At 42.1% G+C, this 19,112-nt stretch overlaps 1 protein-coding gene across 6 annotated transcripts in view; it reads right to left on the bottom strand.

Annotated features, from left to right (window-relative positions):
• Positions 1–5,610: 5,610 nt before the first annotated feature.
• PPP2R2D (protein phosphatase 2 regulatory subunit Bdelta) overlaps positions 5,611–19,112 on the bottom strand; it is a 31,731-nt gene continuing 18,229 nt past the window's right edge. For 3 of the 6 annotated variants that reach the window (XM_055720021.1, XM_055720023.1, XM_014279755.3), the window contains 7 exons: positions 18,809–18,974; positions 16,880–16,992; positions 12,919–13,096; positions 11,892–12,056; positions 10,254–10,423; positions 10,067–10,158; positions 5,611–7,742 (listed from right to left, as the gene is read on the bottom strand). In XM_055720021.1, coding sequence (XP_055575996.1) covers positions 7,463–7,742; positions 10,067–10,158; positions 10,254–10,423; positions 11,892–12,056; positions 12,919–13,096; positions 16,880–16,992; positions 18,809–18,974 — 1,164 coding nt within the window. In that variant the 3' untranslated portion in view covers positions 5,611–7,462. Of the gene's footprint in view, positions 9,611–10,066; positions 10,159–10,253; positions 10,424–11,891; positions 12,057–12,918; positions 13,097–16,879; positions 16,993–18,808; positions 18,975–19,112 lie in introns of those variants that run through there. The other 3 variants (XM_055720022.1, XM_014279756.3, XM_014279758.3) reach the window with 3 other exon arrangements.

Below are 19,112 nucleotides of genomic sequence, written 5' to 3'. Positions count from 1 at the left end.
AGCAACTGCACTGGAATTTTCCCAGTTCGTATTCTGTGATGATGGGTGTTTTAAAATGAAAGACCCACGGATGCTGTTAGAGGTGCCTCGGAACCACACTGCAGCGGTACGCGCTGGAGTGCCCCAGTGGTGTGATGCCAAGTGTAGTTACGGACTTGCCTTACTGTGACTGAAGGAACGACATTGGTTCATTGTTCTCCCTTTTTATAACACAGAAGCAAGGAAATCCTGTGTGGACAGGAACAGAATTCCCCCCCCTGAAAAAGCAAAGCAGGCTCACATTCTTGCAGCAACTGGAAATTTTCTGTCCGAGGCTGGAGCCTGAAGCGGAGAGCGCAGGTGAGCTCAGCAGCAGGCAGAGCATCGTCCTGGCAGCAAACTGCAGCACCCACCCACGTCCTGCCCACGTCAGCCTTCTCGTTACGCTGTCATTTCCTGTGTAACTTCTCACAGATTGTAGTAGGAAAATGAAAAAAATGCTTTGTGTATTTAAATTATGTTATTTGCGTATTTACCATTACCAGCACCTTGAAAAGTGGCCTATCTAGTATCTGTCACAGCTGCTGAGAAAACATTTCTGATTTACATCGCCACTTTGATTTGAAATGAGAAGTGGTTTATGTTACAGTGTCCTTTTTTTTAATTCCTACCATTCCATCAGCTCCCCCATCCCTTGGGATCACACCTGCGTGGCACACTGGTGCATGTGTCAGCCTTCACGATGCCGCTGCAGCCCGGGCCCCCGGCCCATCGTTGACCCCTCACTAGAATTGTGGCTACCTGGCGTGAGTGGAAGCAAACAGCACACGGGCCACACGGGCCGGACGGCGGCAGAAAAAGCATCAGAAAAGGCATCTCGGTCTCTCTGTGCAGACGGCTGGCTTTTTTTTTCCAGCTTAGGCACAAGGAACGAGTGATGGTTTTAGAGGTAGTTACAGATGTCATTCTTACTCATTCTTAATTTACATTGATTTTAATTAGAATTACATGCATAATTATCTCTGAGGATCTGATCCCATGTCCTTGATCTTGCAGTGGATGAAGATAGTTTCAGCAGCTTTTTCAGTGTGCACATGCAGGGGTGTGCTGCTTCCCCTACAGCTATCCAGCGGGGCTAGTTTGTCCATCTTCAGTTATTACGGAAAGTTGAAGGCAATAAGCACAGATACGAGTTTTGTAGATAATCTGGACCATGATTCACTATCTCATCAAGAATTTAATCAGCAAGGTGTACTCAGGGATGCTAATACTGTACTGAAGTACTGGGGCGCTGACTTACACAAGTATCACAGCCATTATTACACTCTTTACCCACAGTTTTAGGATCATCATATTCAACCCATGATCCACCACATTTACCTGATGTGCCCAAGGTGGTGATTACCCATTTCAGAAACATCAATGTGTGAAAGATCTAAAAGAATCATCAGACTGTCAGGGTCTTTTTCTACAGCAGCAACTTATTTTGTAAAAGGTATGCGATAAAATTTGTGTGAGCAAGGACAAGTGATTTACCCCCATGGGAAACAAAACACACCCCAAGCTGTGCGAATATCCTGTACAAGGTGCCTGCTAACCCCATTTTCACAGGTGCCATTTCAAGCACAGAAGGCAACAGTACTGCTAAATAAGGACAAAATCAGAGGCTGCCCTGATCCAAGCTGAATTGGTGTATACGAAAAAATTATTTTTAACATGATTGAAAGAAGCAAAGTTAATTAAAAAAGCCCAAACCAACAACCCCAAAAGACTGTAGTCATCATGGTGCCTTTAAACTAGCAAAATACTTGACATCATTATCCCATTACTGCCCAAGGCATTCTTACAGAGCTGCATCAGTTTTATACCATCAAACGTTGGCCCTTTGCCAAGGGGTTTTCAATATGGATCTCTGTAACAGATGCCTCATACAAATGTCACAGTTAGGAACTTTTTAAAAACAGCTTTAAAGCACACAAGCTTCTCTAAAGCCTTGCAACCAGTGGACAAGTAATCTGAAATAAATATTAATATTAAAAGAAATAGCCCAGAACTGCCTTAACACGCTAGATTTTGACAAAATTTGCACTGAAGACTTTAAGCTCTTCAATATTCACACCAGAGGAAATGGAAAATTCAGTCAATTTTGCAATTAAATTTATTTTCTTAAAAAAAAAAATGAAATGGTGACAGCATAAATAAGTAGTATTTTAAGTACAGCACACTTCCAGCCCGAAGAGCTTTATTTCTTTTGAGTGAGACAATGAGTATCCCTCGTAACCAGCCTCAGCACGGCTGCGGCCCAAGGCTGCGGTGCTGCTCGCTGTGCCTCCCCCGGCCCCGGGGCTCAGCCGGGGGGCTGGGCAGGGTCCTGGCCTGAGGGACAGGTGGGGGACAGGGGGGAAGCCTGGGCTGCGCACAGCGTCGCTCCTCCAGCACGGCCACGGCCGGGAAGCTCCGTGTCCTGAGGGCTGCGGGCGACAAGCGCTGGCGGGAGGTGAGCGATGGAGCTCGTGGCTTTCGGCGCCTCAGTTCACCAGAGCTTTCAGGGGCCTGGAAGCTCCATCGCCCTCCGACGCCGAGGGCACCACAGAGCCGCTGCTCCAGCTCACCCGGGCAGGAGCTTGGCCGAGTCCCTGACGCGCTGAGCCCTGGCTCCTGTCACCTCCGCTGCCACCAGCCCTCGTGGCCACAGGACCTGGGAAAGGGGCAGCGGGGGGTCTCGCTGTGGAAAGACGGCCCACACAAAACAGAGGTCAGGAAGGTGAAATATTCCCTGAGCACACGGGTGCTGCTGGGGTTGCACCAAGCTTCGGCAAGCGCAGCGTGCGGGGGCAGCAGCCCGACCCACAGCCGAGCAGTCCGGTCTGGCCCAGGGCTGCCAAGGCCTGGCAAGCTCACGCTGGCAGTGGCAGTGCAGGCCACGCTGGGGGCTTGTGTACTTTTGCGCAAAAAATACGTTCAGTGAAGTTGTGGTATTAAAAGCTCACCAAACATTTAAAGGAAGCCATGAAATAACTATTACAGACCTCAGTATTTTCTGAAGCCCCATCAAGCTGGCACCCAGGGCTCTCCACGTACGCAGCAGAAACCACCTCTTGCTCTGGAGCAGCAGTTGGTTCACTGCAGCTCCAAGCATTCTCTCAACCTGGGTTTAAAGCTTTGCATTGCAGCGTGCTTTGCTTCACTAGTGGAAAGCAATCCCCAGCAGCAACGAGCAGTGAGAGGCCAAGCTGATGGCTCTGGGCACGTGGGACATGTTGCACATGCCATTTATAACGGCCAAGGATGCCGTGAGGGGGGGCAGGGTCAGGAGTCAGCGAAGGCAAAGAGAAGCTGAGTTTAAGACAGAAGCTTTCAAGGATGCTACAACAGAGGGGAGGTGCTGCAGGACCAGTTCCCATTCTCCCTGCAGACTCTGCAGCTGGCACGGAGTGGGGGGTTGACCCCAGGAGCTGCTGGGTACAGCCGCAGAGCACACAGAGCCCCAGCCCAGGGAGAGCTCCAGTCACGGGCCGCCTCCTGCAGCATCCCCGCTGCAGCCAGGGCCAGGGCACCTTCAGCTGTTTCCCTGTTGGAAACTCAGCCAAATGCAGACGATTGTCTGCCCAAACATGCCCATGAAATTCGTACTCACCAAGGCTTAATGTAGCTGTTTACCACCCGTTTTGTAAGCACTGCTGGTGTTTGGATCAAATTTGGTGCAAGGCAGGAAAAGATCTTTACATTGAGAGTGAGTTAAATGGGACACCGAAGGTTGCAGCCACCTGTGTGCCCATGTAGTGCCCAGCACTCGGCGCCGAGCAAGAGCCACAATTTGCTCCGTTACAGTTGCTCTTCGGAGCAGCTCACACACCAGGTCACCATCACTCGGGACAGGGAAGAGTCAGGCTGGTTCCTCTTGCCCAACCTGACTAGCACGGAGCCCCTTCTGCCTATTAAAGACCCTGGATGCAAAGAACAGGACAACAAAGCCCCCGGGCATTTTACCTACAGCTGATGAACACCTCTGCATCACACCGAGGGGCTGGATGACTGGCCCTCCCGTGCCCCCTCCAGCGTGAGCCCTTGCTGGCTCCCGTGCCGTCTGTGAGTGGGGGCATCTGGCAGCAGCCATCTCACTGCATGTTAATTCCTTAAATGTTCACCTGAAGTACACGTCACAAATTCGGATGGCCAGGGCTCCTGCCGCAGGCCCTCAGCCCAACCACATCCCCAGGTGCTTCTGGGTTTGGAACACCAGCTCATCCTCCAGGTCCCATCCATGGGGACCGGGGCCCATCCCCCAACCCAGACACCAGCCTCCAGAGACCTGCTGCCTGATCAAAAACCATCCCGGGAAGAAAAAAAAAACCCGCCCGCCACAATAGGTTTTATTTGGTGATGCAGGGGTCATCACAGGCACAGGAAAATATTGCTGACCACCCTGCTGTGATGCCAGGGCAGTTCCACAGGAAGGTCCCTCCATGCCGGGGCAGCCGGGAGGTGACCGCGGTGCTAGATACAGCCTCCGTGCAGGGACAGAACAAAGACCGTTCGTTGAAAGCTTGATGAACAACCATCACCGATTTCTCTGTGTCTGTGCTTGTGCTCAGTGTAAGACGACAATGGAATTCAGAGATTAATCTTAAATCTCATTCCTGCCATTTCCAAACGCATCCCCCAAAGGAAGCAGCAGACCCGAGGTGGTGGTTCATCTTCTGCCACTACTTCTTCATCACATAACCAGTGGTCACAGCTATCACAGATCCTCACTTCCTGCTCACCGGAGAACTACACCGACACTAAAACACGCACACAAGTCTTGTGAGGTGACAATTATGCCCGAAGTCGGGCTCAGAGAAACTGCCTTCGATACAGCGTTGGCTCAAGCCTCAGTTAGCTGGGGTGAAGGATTCGTCATTCCAAAATTAGCCACTGTTTAAAGCAAGTCTCAAAAATTCCCCATCTAGTTTCTAGCACACACTTTGGCTCTTGCGCCCGTTTCCTCACAAACAACCGAGGCCTGACGTCACCTCGGTGTTGGGGAACGCTGAGCAGCAGCTCCACACCTGGGTACAGCTGCCAACCCGCCAGGGCGCACCCGGGGGTTTGTCCTATGTTAAAGCCAGGCACTGCATCCGCCGCAGCACCCCTGCACCCCGCCACGCTTCGCTGCGCGACGTGTCCCACCTCCTGGGAGCGAACCCTCAGGGGTACTGGAACTGCATGTTCCGTGCTCCCGAACCGGCCCCAGAAGTCAAGGGTGGTTTGGGGCAAGTAACTGAGAAAACAATTTTATCAAATTGACAATAAAATCTGGTTTTGGATAAAATGAAATGATAAAAATTTCATGAATCATCAAAAACTATTTAATTGAAAGTGGTACAAGCAAATCATGTTTTATATAATAGATTTCATCATATCCTTTTTCTTTTTACTCATATTCCACTTACATTTGCTGAAAAAATAGATCAAAAATAGACAGCACTAATATATTCACCGAATATGAACAGACAACTTTCTGAGTCAGAGGTATGACCATTCAAAAACTAACCATTTAAAATGGAAATACAAACAATCTTCAGGTTGGCTCATTTGGCCGATTATCTCACAAACAGAAGAAAAAGTTGTCAAAATACACAGAGCAAGTCCAGGTAAACATTTAAAATTTATTAAACTTTTTGGTCAAAATAACTGAACAAGTATGTACAATCCCATCGTATTAGCTCTATTATGTATTTTAGGAACAAGGTCAAATTAATCCCTTAGTGACCCAGAAGTTCCACATTTCAAGATTTTCAAATAGTGTCACAACCAATATACAGTATAAGATTTTTTTAAACTTCTTTGTAGAACCTCAAAGTTAGTTAACTTACTAGCTTACTGTGAACAAGAGTGGCACTCTATGGACATTAACTGGGAGGGTAAGAACGGAGACATTTTGCTCTTGCATATGCAGATCTGCTTCAGTAATCATAATACACCTTCAATTTTAAGGAAAATGGAGTGTAAGCCGCACTTCTGTGTTTCCTTCAGGAAGCTCAGGGGATCTTGTTTGTCAGGAAGAATTTCTAATTTGCAGGCACATTTCATAGGGTGTAATGTCTAGCTACTCGATGCTACTAAACCGTGCTGCAACAGCTTCAGGAACACTCACCCTGGCTACTCCAGGGTGAAGAGAAGGTTGGTGCATTTTAGGCCTCTTTGGAAAAAGAACAAAAAAAAGAGAAGTACCTAAGGCTTAAAAGAAGTTAGCAAGAAAAAAGGACACAGTGAACACCAGCTTGTGGCCTCAGTGTCTCCCAGTATCTTGGTGTTTAAGTGGGGATGTGCTAAAACGTGTTAAGCTGCACTGCTGCTCGGCATAATTGAGATAGTTTTGGTTGGTTTTCTTTTCTGGCATGAACTGCAACGTGAAATACAAATATATTATGCCCAATATTTAAAATAAACTGTATCTTCATGACAAATACTAAAAACGTTAAAAAACGTAATGCACATAAGGTATGTCTATCTAAGATGGAGATGCATCAATAAACTGAATTTTTATCTTCAAAGAAGAAAAATTTAAGTGTTTTGTTTTCCCTTCTGTGCAAGGTGGTCACTTTCTATTAAGGCTGTGGATGTCTTTCTGCTACCCTTTTCCTTCTCCTACTCTGTACACAGACAGCGTTTTACAAGAAAATCAGTGCAACTTAAACTAAAAGTTTAACGATTTCATGGAAACTCTAAATTTAGAATCTGAAATACTACACAAAAAAGTTTGTATTAGTCTGCCAAAAGTCAACGTTTTGGGGCAAACTTTGTTAAATCTGGCCATCAGAATTATTTTGCGCAATCTCAGTACATGCAATAAAAAAATAAAAAGACTGAATACATACCTTGAGATTTAAAAACACTTTTTTATAGTTTGTTATTTTATTAAGTGGTTTACACCAGAAGGTGTGGTTATAGATACAGTTGGTGAGTAAATATCCATGGAAACCTGTCTACGAACCCAACTCAAGACCTACCTAAGTGCTCAAAGGTAAAAACACTTAAGCCTAGATCCAGGCCAGAGGAGGAATGTTTACAGGCATTAAGCACAATATATGTTTTGAAAGGCCCAAATATTACAGCTGAGAAAGAGCGCGAGAGATAGAAATTACATTTTTATGACAATTTTTCTTCTCGGGTGTTAAATTTTTGGTCTATCAACTGGAAAGGAAGGCTCAGACTTAAATAAATACATTTGTTTTGAGTGTTGGCCTCATTGAGCACCGTCAATCAATTCTGCCTCTAGAGGGTTTCTCTCAGAAAGCTGCGACTGACGCTCCCTACCCCCACTGAAGGCAGAACTACACCGTGAGCTCAAAAACCAGGCCAGATCCTCTCCTTTACCTAAAGGGAAGTAAGTGCATCAATGTTCTTCACTGTTAGGACAACAAGGCCTTCTCTTTTACAGATAAACAACTGAGCTTAGCTACGTAAGACGACGACTCTGTCCTCAAGTGAGTCATCTTTAGTTAATTTTGTCCTGGAATATATACAAATTATTGGTGGCAGCTACAGCAATGATGTTCTCCATGGGATGCCATGCTGTATGAAGAATCTTCTTGTTGAAGTCCAGACTGTCAACGCTTATTTCATCCTTCTTTCTTTTACCACCTGTACACACTTTACGTGGCTTTAAGATGGCACGAGGTTTGCTGCTCTCCCTGGATGCTTCTAGAGTGATATCCCGTCGTGTGTTTCGGTCAAACATTCTGAAGAAATTGTTGTAAGATCCAGTCATGATAGCGCTGTTGAAAAGCGGAAGAAAGGCAGATCTTACTACATTTCCAGAAACAGTATTCAACCCCCATCTTCTCTCTCTTCCCTACAAGGTGACTGTCAGACCATGCTCATGACAAACATGTGGCATTACATTCTTCTGCTCTCCGATGTATACCTTTGCTCAATTCCGTTTGGACCTCAGCACTGCTTCCACACCACCACTTCCTCTTCCAGGTCTTCTCCTGGTCCCCTGCTCCTGCCACTGGCACTCAGCAGCAGGCTTTGGTCATTTTTATGCAAGCAAAGCGGGTTTTCCTATTGCTGCTCTACCCCACAGCAACAAGTCACAGCGGATGCGAAGCCACGGTGAACTGCTTCATTTCAGCAGACTATCACAAATGGAAGTGCTCTCCCTCGCCCCGTGCACCCACTGACCACAAGCACGCCAATGGATTCATTACAAAAGATTGTCTTGAATCAGTCAAAGGAGCCCCTGATACAGCCCTGCAGCAACAATTCTGAGTTTCTGTGCAGTATCAAACTTGCCTTTGAACAAGGCAGAGAAAAAATCTGCATCTGAAAATAATATATCTAACTTCTAATGAACAGATTGTTCATAAGTCTTACAAAAATAAACTTGAAATTGAGGCTAAATCATTCATTATTTTCTGTACTGAACACTTACCTCTACTGCTTGAAACTGGAAAAGCCATTTCCCACACAGCACAAGTCCCACAGCTTGTTAAAATCACAACCACCTCACCCTGCTCCATCTTATTTGCTGATACACATTGTCTTAATGGCATTAAAAAATTAATGACTAGGAGGAGAATGAGACACTTACCACAACATACACCACTCAGGTTGTACTTGGAAATGTACTGAGTGAAGTATTTTTTTCCTTGTCAAAGGGAGGTGAGAACTGCAACTGCCATGACAACTCACGTTCTTAGAATACATTCAAATTAGATTACCTGGCTTTGACTTGTCATTCCCTGTCCCCCTCCCCCCGGCCCCCAAAACACTGACTGGAGTTGCATGAAAAAAACTCATAGAAATAAGGGTCAGTTTCTTTGCATTTTAGTTAGTGAAAAACGTACACCACTTCTTTTATCCATTTTATGTTAGATACCATAAATATTGGTAGTGATTTTTTCTTACTGTAAACTGACAACACAGTATGATTTCTCCCCTCAATAACTCAAAGCCACTTGCACCCTCGATCACTTGTAACCTGACATTTAGAGCTACCAGTTTTATCTCATGTTGTTTACTTAAGAAATTAGCATGCAAGTGGCATGTAGCAGTACACATGCAATCTCAACTATCACTGCACAGCAAGGCAGGTAGGTTTCACTTTTTCGCTGACTCCTGTACAGAGTTTATGAGATTAGACTTCCCTGATCACTGTCCCCATGTAAAACCATGTGGCAGGTCTTTTGTTCTTCAATATTCGATAGATTTAGGACAAATCTTGTTTCACATGCTGATCCTATCACCATAAAATCAAAACTGATACCTTTTCATCGAATAGCTTGCAATCATCTGGTAGCAGACAAGTCACTGTTTTAGGTATTTCACATATAAATATATGAAAAAGGAAAAAAAAAAAAGAAAAAAAAAAAAGGAATCCCCCCCCCCCCCAAGGCAAGCCAATACAAAGCATCCAGATACAAGATCCACATCTGCCATGATCTTATCCATGGTTTCTGAAAACATTTTAACAGGTAGCTAATATTACCATAGCTAGTGACAGGAAACATACACCATGTGTGCCAATACAGTGGCTTTGCTACCTGATTATAATGCTTCCATGACTTTCAGGCAAGACATAAGTTTCCACTGTTTGCAACAAGTGTGAGTTATTATCTAATGGGGTTTTATCTTCTTTAGCCTACAGAAAACATGGAAAGACAATTTGCAAGACACTGACTGCGTGTTCTTCTATACACTTCACAAATGAAACAGTCACATTTTCATGGCTTGAAATGGCCAGTCTTTACAATATAAAACTTCCACAACAATTCATATTAGAAGCAAACTGACACACAAAAGTTTATTCTAATTCTTCAGCTGGAGGGTGGAAGATTGAAGTATTTTTGAAAAAAACCCAAAAAACCAAAAAAACACGCCAAAAACCACCAAACAAAAAAACCCAAACAAACCAAAAACCAGCCCCCACTCCCCCCCAAAAAAAGCCCCCAAAAAATAACAAAACCCAGTTGATTGAAATGTAACTAATTACATCCTTAAAGTTAACTACTGCTTATGGCTTTCAACAATTGAAACCAAATGCCTAATGCTGAGGGAAAAAATAAAAAACAAGGCCCAAATGAAGCCCAAAACTTACCTATCAGAACCATTCCAGCAGCACTCAAATTTGTCAAAGATGCAGTCATTCTCGTAAAGGGAACAAAGCTTGCTTCGAAGATACTCATGAACCTTTTTGGAACATTTAAATCAGTATTAGATATAAAGAAGAAGAAGAAGAAGAAAATGGAAAAGAAGGGATATTTAAGAAAATTTAAACACCATACTTGATATGTCTCTACAGGCCTGTTTTCCATATTGAGATCCCACACTTTAACAGAAAGGTAGTCTCTTGTCATCATGTATCGACCACTGTGACTGAATTTTACATCAGATATTGATGATATTATTTCTGAAAAAAATGATCTGCTGCTAGGATCTTCAGGTTCTTCAAAAACTGTAGACAGAAGACACAATTACAAGTGAAACCAACACCAAGTTTTACAGCTTTGAACATTTTTTAGTATTTGGAACAATTAAAATTTAATATACTGGTTTATTTTTAAAGAAAGTTGCTGTTAAATACTTTTTAGAAATAATCTCTTTTTAAACAGTGTTATGCTCTTAGACATCAGATTGCTAGCTGCCTATCTGCAAGATTCTCAGCTGGAGCACAGCATTAGCAAACTACGATTCACAGGTCTTAGGGATGAATCAGAGGAAAAAAAGTTAAAATACAGCACATGGATGCAGTAAACATTGCAGCTGATCTAAAAGTCATGTTGAACAAGAGCAGATGAAATCATCAGCATCCTAAACACAGTGTCTTAATGCACGACCTGTGCATTTTGCGACTACTGTACAACATACTTTTCTTTAGATCTGAAAAAAGTTGTACAACACAACCTACTGAATATTAATATCTACACTTGAAATGCAATTTGTATGGTTTTAGAAAGCAGATAAAGAAATGCACTATTTAAATTGAAGAGTCAATCTTTGAAGTCAACATTTCATGACACAAGCTAACGAGAATTATTTATTTCATTTTTGAACAGATCCCTTCTAACAGGATGTTAGTCAGTCACAAGTAGTTAAAAAAATAAAGTGCTTCTACGTAACTTCATGCAATACTAAGTCAACTGGATGAAGTCGCCTTGTGTTCTACATTTCCCATTGCACAAATATTTCCTTCCACCAACAAGAAAACCTTAGCTGCACTACAGAAAGCTTACCTGCAAATAGCAGTATAGTAGTAGGTCACCCCCATGGGACTAGTAATACTAATAAGCCACAACTATTACAGTGGTGAACAAGAAACAAAGAGGCTGCGTGCAAGGCACAGACAGTTACCCTTATCACTTCAACAGGAAAACATTCATCATCTACATAGGTTTACATGGCTCAGCAGACTAGTGAGCATTCATTCACCTTTCACCCCTGGCAACTTGCTTCAAATGCAGCACATATTCTTAAGAATTAGTTCCATCTTAGGAGCTCTGGTCACAAAGCAAATGGATTCTGGCAGCATCAGCCCAGTTTCTAATGCACAAAGGTGAACAAACTGCCCTGAACTGGCATTTGATAAGCAGATACCTTTGAGAAGCACCAAGACTGAGTCTGGACAGAAGACAGGTCTCACTGGTGCCAAAAGCACTTGTTCCCATCAGTTTATGATGCATAAATGGGTAAACAGGAGCAGAGTCAGATCGTCAATTGTCTCATGCTACACTTCTGCTTGTTGATGGCCTAGAACAAGACAATTAAAATGTTCCATTCTACAAAACTACCACCCCTTACCTTTGTATGCTCTTTACCAATAAGCAGAACTTGGTATGTTTATTTATAAGCAGAACACCTATATACTCTATCTTGCATGAAAACAAAGCAAGAAACCCATAAACCAAAGATGTGTCCTAACTTACATTTTGAATGCCTATCACAGAGGGCTGAAGAACGCATGTCACAGAGACGAATAGTTCCTTTGCTACTACTGTAGACAAACACATTACAGTGATGAGGGTGGAACTCTGCAGCAGTAATCACTTCTGTCAGCTCCTCCATGTTAGCAGGCTTAATGTCTACAATATCTGGGAAGGTTTTTGTAAAGGCATGTAACATTTCACATTCAAATCACTTCTAGCAGATAATTACTGAAAAATGTTAACAATACCATGTAGAAAACCAGGGCAAGATCTTAACTGCCACTGTGTACAATCTACACAAAGTGACCTGAGCAGACTGAAAAAACTGAAAGGCTAGATTTTACAAGTCAACTTTTAACAGAAGCTGGAGATAATTTCAGTCTCCCCTCAAGCCTCCTTTTTAATGCCTCCTACTGAACAATGAATATACTTCATCTATTTACCTAAAGCTTTAGAGAACTTGCATATGACCCATTTAATATTCAGTATTTCTGCAACTTTTATTTTACTGCAGATTTGTTGATGTAGGATGTATTATTAGTTTTGCATACAAATGCTTGCAAAAAGATTTGCAAATTATTTCTGCAGTTAATAATATCACTTGACAAAAAAAAGAAATTTGTTTTCTTTAAAGAGAAGGGTCACTTAGTTAAGAGACTAAATTTAAAGTTTGGAAAAAGTAGCTACAGTAACAAAGGATCTACTTTTCAAATCCTTCAACTCTTAGTTGAGTGAACTCCACAAAAAAAAAAAAAAAAAAAAAAAAAAAAAGATGCTCCCAAAATTCCTCAGTTTCTCTTTAGAAATCAGACTATTATATTTCAACCGGCAGTTTTCCATTGAAAGAATACTTGCACTCAAGAATGAATGAGAGCACCCCAAGGCCTGTTTGCCCTGTATTAAACCTCCAAGATGTTAAACCCCTGTATTTCAATCCCTAGATTCTAATTAGTAAAATTAAAATGATTCTCTTAAACATACACAACTTAGATGAGCCTCAGTATTCACAGCGAACAAAAAAGGATACTAAAACTTCTATCTGTGATTTCTAAATGCCATAGGTTAATTCTTAGGTCATCTGCAGAAAGGTATGTTTCATGATCACTATTGACTGAAATAGAGTTTATGTGGTAAGTATGTGCATTTGCAAATATCCTTCTGGGACTTGCTTCTACCATTAGGTCCATGGGTTTCAATATTGGCACCTGAAACATGAAAAAGAACAGTCAACTTTGACATAAAACTGATTTCTGATTCAGAAGATATTTATTAGTACCACAGAGTCATAGAATCATTTAGGTTGGAAAAGACCTTCAAGTACATAAAGTCCAACCGATAACTGTGAGTGCCAAGCCCACCACTAAACCATGTTCCTGCACCACATCGACACGTCTTTTAAATACCTCCATGGATGCTGACTCCACCACCTCCCTGGGCAGCCTGTTCCAATGCCTGATCACCCTTGCAGTGAAGAGATTCTTCCCAACACCCAATCTAAACCTGCCCTGGTGCAACTTGAGGCTGTTTCCTCTTGTCCTGTCACTTGTTATCTGGGAGAAAAGACCAACCCCACAGCCAATGACCTCCTTTCAGGTACTTGTAGAGAGTAATAAGGTCCCACTAAGCCTCCTTTTTTCCAGGCTAAACACCCCCAGTTGCCTCAGCTGCTCCTCCTCAGACTGGTTCTCCAGACCCCTCGCCAGCTTCGTTGCCTGTCTCTGGACACGCTCCAGCACCTCAATGTCTTTCTTGTAGTGAGGGGCTCAGAACTGAACACAGGGTTCCAGGTGCAGCCTTACCAGTGCTGAGTACAGGGGGATGGTCACTGCCCTGGTCCTGATGGCCCCCTTGGCCACCTGGGCACATGGCTGGCTCATGCCCAGCCGGCTGTTGACCAGCCCCCCCAGGCCCTTTCTCACCAGGCCCTTCCCAGACACTCTGCCCCCCGCCCGTAGCGCTGCGGGGGCTGGTGTGACCCATGGGCAGGACCTGGCGCTGAGCCTGCTTGAACCTCACACAAGTGGCCTCGGCCCCACGGCCCAGCCTGCCCAGACCCTCTGCCGAGCCTCCTGCCCCCCAGCAGATCACCCACCCAGCCTGGTGTTGTCTGCAAACTGACTGAGGGTGCACTCGGTCCCCTCGTCCAGATCGTTGATAAAGATATAAAACAGAGCCGGCCCCAGTATTGAGCCCTGGGGAACACCACAGGTGTGTTAATTAGTTATGACAATTAATTGCACACCACAGAATTCTGTTTTGATCTTGTGACTAAACATTTCTGAAATCCACAGAGCAAGAAAAGTAATAAAATCACCTGTGAATGCTGACTTTGCATACTAGCAACACAAAGCCTCAGACACTGACTTCTGCTGAAGTTACCCGTCCAACACAGCGGCTTTGTACCTCACCAACAGGAAAATGGCATATGTTTATAACTATATTTGAAAATTATGTTCATTTGAAACAAACATTTAAAAATGACCCTCATATCTTAGAAAGGTGCCTGTGAAATTGGTAAGAGCAATTTGCAAAGGAAATCCGCAATCTGTTCACTAACAGTCAGTACGATTTTGGGAAGCTGCCTGCCCTGTTTCCACAACTAGCTGATCTGAAGGCTGCCATGGTTTGTCAGGGTCAGGTGGACTAAGCTGCCCTCTAGCTCTTTTTCACCTGCCAGCAAATGCATAGTTTAAGGTTGCCCAAGGGTGTCCTGTGCTGTTCCACACAATTCAGCCGAACACTAACTTACATCATCCAACCAAGAAAAAAAGTTAGGACAGTGTCCAAGATAATCTGTCTTCCTGGAACAAGAAACAAATTAATCCAAGAGCTCTGTAATTGCTCTTGCCATGTTTATCTCAGTCTGTTTACATCAAACTGTAATGATTAAAATTAATCCATTACTTTTTATTACACAATCTCCCTATCTCACTACATGAGCGTTCCTAGCCTGGTTGTGAAATTGAAAATGTATTAATGTGAATCATCAGGAATGGTACTTAGAATACCATGTTTCTATGCAAAGGATGCAGCTCTGAAGTGCTGCTTCTCCTCCATGTCTATTTCTTTATGAACAAATGGAGATTATATTTCTGTAACAACATATGCGAACAAAGCCCATAAAAGCCCAAGGTACATATAACCTAGATCTCTAAAACCTGATAATTTTAACATATGAATGTAACTCTAGGCAAGGTTTTTTCCCCTTCTGCCAACTGTTGCTCAGACTTGGCTCATTGTAGTGCCCGGCAAGGTCAGCAGCTTAGCCTAACCTTCCTTTCCCAGAAAAGCAGCAAATTTAGAAGACTAACTTTTAAGAGAGAGGTTCTTGCTTTTTGTTACTTCTCCCCATCCAGCCTGATGACTCCTAAATATATCACAGTGTTTAAGATTAAAGATGATGCTAACAAACTCCTTCAGTGATAGAGCCAGCACCACATAAAACCATTAGTCCGTATGCCAGACTCTCTGTGTTCCCAGAGAGACAGGTCTACTCCTACGTAAGGGCAAGGTTGTAGAATCCACAATTTCATCTGTACCTACTCCCAGCCACTGGGGAGCCACAGTGTATCATAATTCATTTCCTTGGTTTTAGATATTTTCATCAGATTTTGGCTCACACATACTGAACAGAAAAACTTTCCAGCAGAAGCGAACATCCTTCCCCAACATGATTATACATTGAACTCATGCAGACCTAAAGCTTCAGATCAATATCCAATTTAAGCAAAAGCAAGGCAAAAAACCCCTGACAAAACCCCACAGCTGCACAGTCCCTAGAAGCATCAGGAGTGGCACTGGTTTAGAAAGTAGTGACAGCCTCTGTTCAAGTCCTATTTATGGCAACAATAACAACATTAAAAAAACCATGAAAAACCCCAACTCCACATGATTTTATTTCTTGAGCTCCTGTTTTAAATGATCCCAAGTTTGGAGCAGTAACCCTACCAACTACATTGCTACGCAAGTGGAAAAATGTCAAGACTATTCAAGTATACATCAGGTTTTCCAAATGCTCAGAACTTGCCTCTGACAAAAACACCTTCTACCTAACCATAGGATACCCAGCACCCTGTTCAAATTTTTGAATCTTGTTCTTAGAAAAAAAGGCCAAACAAATTAATATGAGCAATACTGAGGAGGAAAAAAAAAAAATACCAACACAATGAACGTCAAATTCTTCCTAAATTCACAACAGTACACGCTTTAAGCCAAACCGAAGCACCCTACCTGCCAGTTTCACAGAGCAGCACTCCGGGAGGATATGAGGATTCCCCTGGGCACCTAGTGCTCCTTACCAGCCACTGGCACGGACACTACAGCGCTATCTTCTGCTGACTAGACACAGCCAGGAAGTCAGTATGTTATGGGTCTCTGAAATAAATGTGCTCCCTGCACTTTTCTTCATGTCACACTAAGACAGTAGACTATTTCAAGAACATAGCAAGATGAGTCCATGGTTTCTATGAACCAAGTATAGAGTAGTGCAGCCCCAGCCACAGCTACTCCAAAATGCTCTGTTTTCAGGCTTGAATAGCAACATTTTGTTATATTTCATTGATGTCAATAAATCAGTATATCTTTTTCTAAAATTTGAATATACTGAGGTGGATAAAGGCAGCCTCTAATAAAATATTTTATTTAAAAAAAAGTTTAATTTTCAAATCCATTTTAAATACACTAAGATGTTCCACGGGGAAAAAAACAACCATACTACTGGGAAGCTAACAGTATAATATTATAATCATGAAAGTTTGCCTCAAGTTTTCCAGAGGAACCTTATTTAATAGTTTTATGCGTGTGTGTGTGTGTGTGTGTGTATATGTATGTAAATATAATGAAGTGTCTCCATTTTTTTTATAAAAGTTTTCAATGACCTTGACCAAATCATCATTTTTGATCTACACGTATCAGTTGACAACTTTGGTAGTACAAATGTAGAGAAGTACATGCAAAAAGATATTTAAAGTCAAAGAGCTGAAACATACCCGTAGTGCTGTGATTCTGAAAGGATCCCTAAGTCTTCCATCTTCATCTTTTAAATTATAGCCTTCGGCTCTTTTATCCCTTTCACTTATTTTCCATAATTTAATAGTTTTATCTAAAACCAAAAATTCACATGCTTGAGAATGAATTAAACTCAAAACAAAAATCACCAAGTAACGGAGGCAGCAGAGTAGACATTATTTATCTATCTAGGTTTCCACTGCCTGCAACAGAAAGGACCCTGATGGAGTCCTTTAAACAACAATGTAACACAGAGTACAGTCCTTCCTAGGTTACTTGAAGTACCTTGCCTTCAGCTGTATTGTTTAGCAGAATTGATACATGAAAAACAAACAAACCAAACATACCAGACACATGTACTTGGAGGGTGCAGATGGGAAACACATGAAAATATCAGCAAAAAAGAAAAAAAGTTGGATTCATTTTAACTCAAATATAACGTTCAGTTTGAATAAAATACAAATTTCTGCCTCAACAATAAGGCCTTATGCCTACTGTTCAACAAAATGACCCTTCACAAGGGAAGTTTCACACACCAATTATCAAAATTCACCCATAAGCCCTCTACGACTATCTAAATTCTTCTTAACAGACAAATACTAGGGAAAAAACACTAACAAACCCATGAGTTACTTACACTAACTACCTTAAGGAAAACCAAATTTGTCCCAGGTGTCTGCTAAGAGACAGCCAAAGGCAGTGAGAGCAGACTTGCCCCATTATTTTAGGGTTCCATGTCCAAAGACGTACTTCTTGGGTCTTTCTAGGGGAAGTCTTTCCAAGTGCAGAAAGTAAGAATAAACTAAGAGTGAGATTCTTAGCTGACTGGAAACAAACTTGTCCTTCTAAAACTACTGCATATCCTTAAAGCACTTAGGATGACACAGTTTAAAGACTGCTTTAAGTTTAGTAAGGCTTATATCAAAGCAAGATTAGTTTAATTTCAAAGTCCAGTAGACAGAAGTCATTCCTGCTTTTAAAAGTTCATACAGCAGGCAGAATATCAGCCTCTATATGAAGTTATTTAAGTACAAAGCGAGAAGTGATCCAAACTGTTATTAACAAGCATATTCCTCTGACAGTAAGAGCAAGTTTTTCCATAGAATCAGAGAATTGTTTAGGTTGGAAAAGACCTTTAAGATCATTGAGCCCAACCAGCACTGCCAAGTCCACCACTAACCCATGTCCCTAATTCTGCATTTACATTTACTGCTTGCTCTACGATGCATCAAAATGAAACAGAGCTAATACTCATACAGACCTAATAACTAATAACCACTCCTAAAATACTGGAAGAAATAAAAACCCCAAAGTGCATGAAAACTTGTGATTTCCAACTTGTAATTTCTGCACTGCTTTTATGTATTCTAAGATACGCAGTGAAAATGGTATAAATATATTCCTCCTAGAGTGACTGTTGGTTTTTTAAACAGTTGCTTTTCAAAGCACACATGATGTTTTGGTACTGGAAAAGCAAAAAAAGAGCACTGTAACCACAGTGTTTCAAGTGGTTTTGTTAAAAATGCATCTGGGATCACAACAAAAGAAATAACAGAAGTTGAAATTTGACTTGATCATCCTAATTTTGAAATATATTTCAGCATACTGGGAACCCATTTACACAAAACCTACAAAGCAGAATAACAGGGAATGTAAATTGATAGCATGGTCAGTATATCCACAGAATGTAGCTCTGGAACTGTGCCTATTCTGTTGCTGCTTCGTTATTTTTACATTCATAAATCAGTAATTTACAGTGTATTACAATCCAAACATATTTTGCATATAATTAGAGAAGACATTAGAACAACCCCAAAACACTCCAGAAAAACACCCCACAAGTGGATCAGAGGTGAGATAATATTCAAATCACAGTAAAAGTTCTTTGTGCAAAAATAAAACATCCTTACCATTTGTAGACAGCAGGAAATGAGCAGCATTCTGTTGTGGTAACCACCTAATTTTATTTATTTTTTCCTCAATTTCTAGACTTTTCAAGTAGTCAAACTCAGGTTCATGACTTTGAAAGGTACTGTAAACATTATATTCTCCCCTAGAATGAGGACGGCTTTTATTCTGCAAGGAAACATAATATTTCTTGAAGCTGATGTTACTTGGTTCATTAGGAATTGTACATACAAACTAATGACTAGAAATTGTCAATTAGAAAGCAAAGTTTTTACAACACATCTTGATGAATTTTACATGTTTACT

The sequence above is a fragment of the Falco cherrug genome, chromosome 9 (genome assembly GCF_023634085.1).
Source record: "Falco cherrug isolate bFalChe1 chromosome 9, bFalChe1.pri, whole genome shotgun sequence".
In the NCBI taxonomy this organism is placed as follows: Eukaryota; Metazoa; Chordata; class Aves; order Falconiformes; family Falconidae; genus Falco; species Falco cherrug.
Note: the sequence above shows the minus strand (reverse complement) of the source record. Positions and strands in the feature narration are given on the sequence as shown.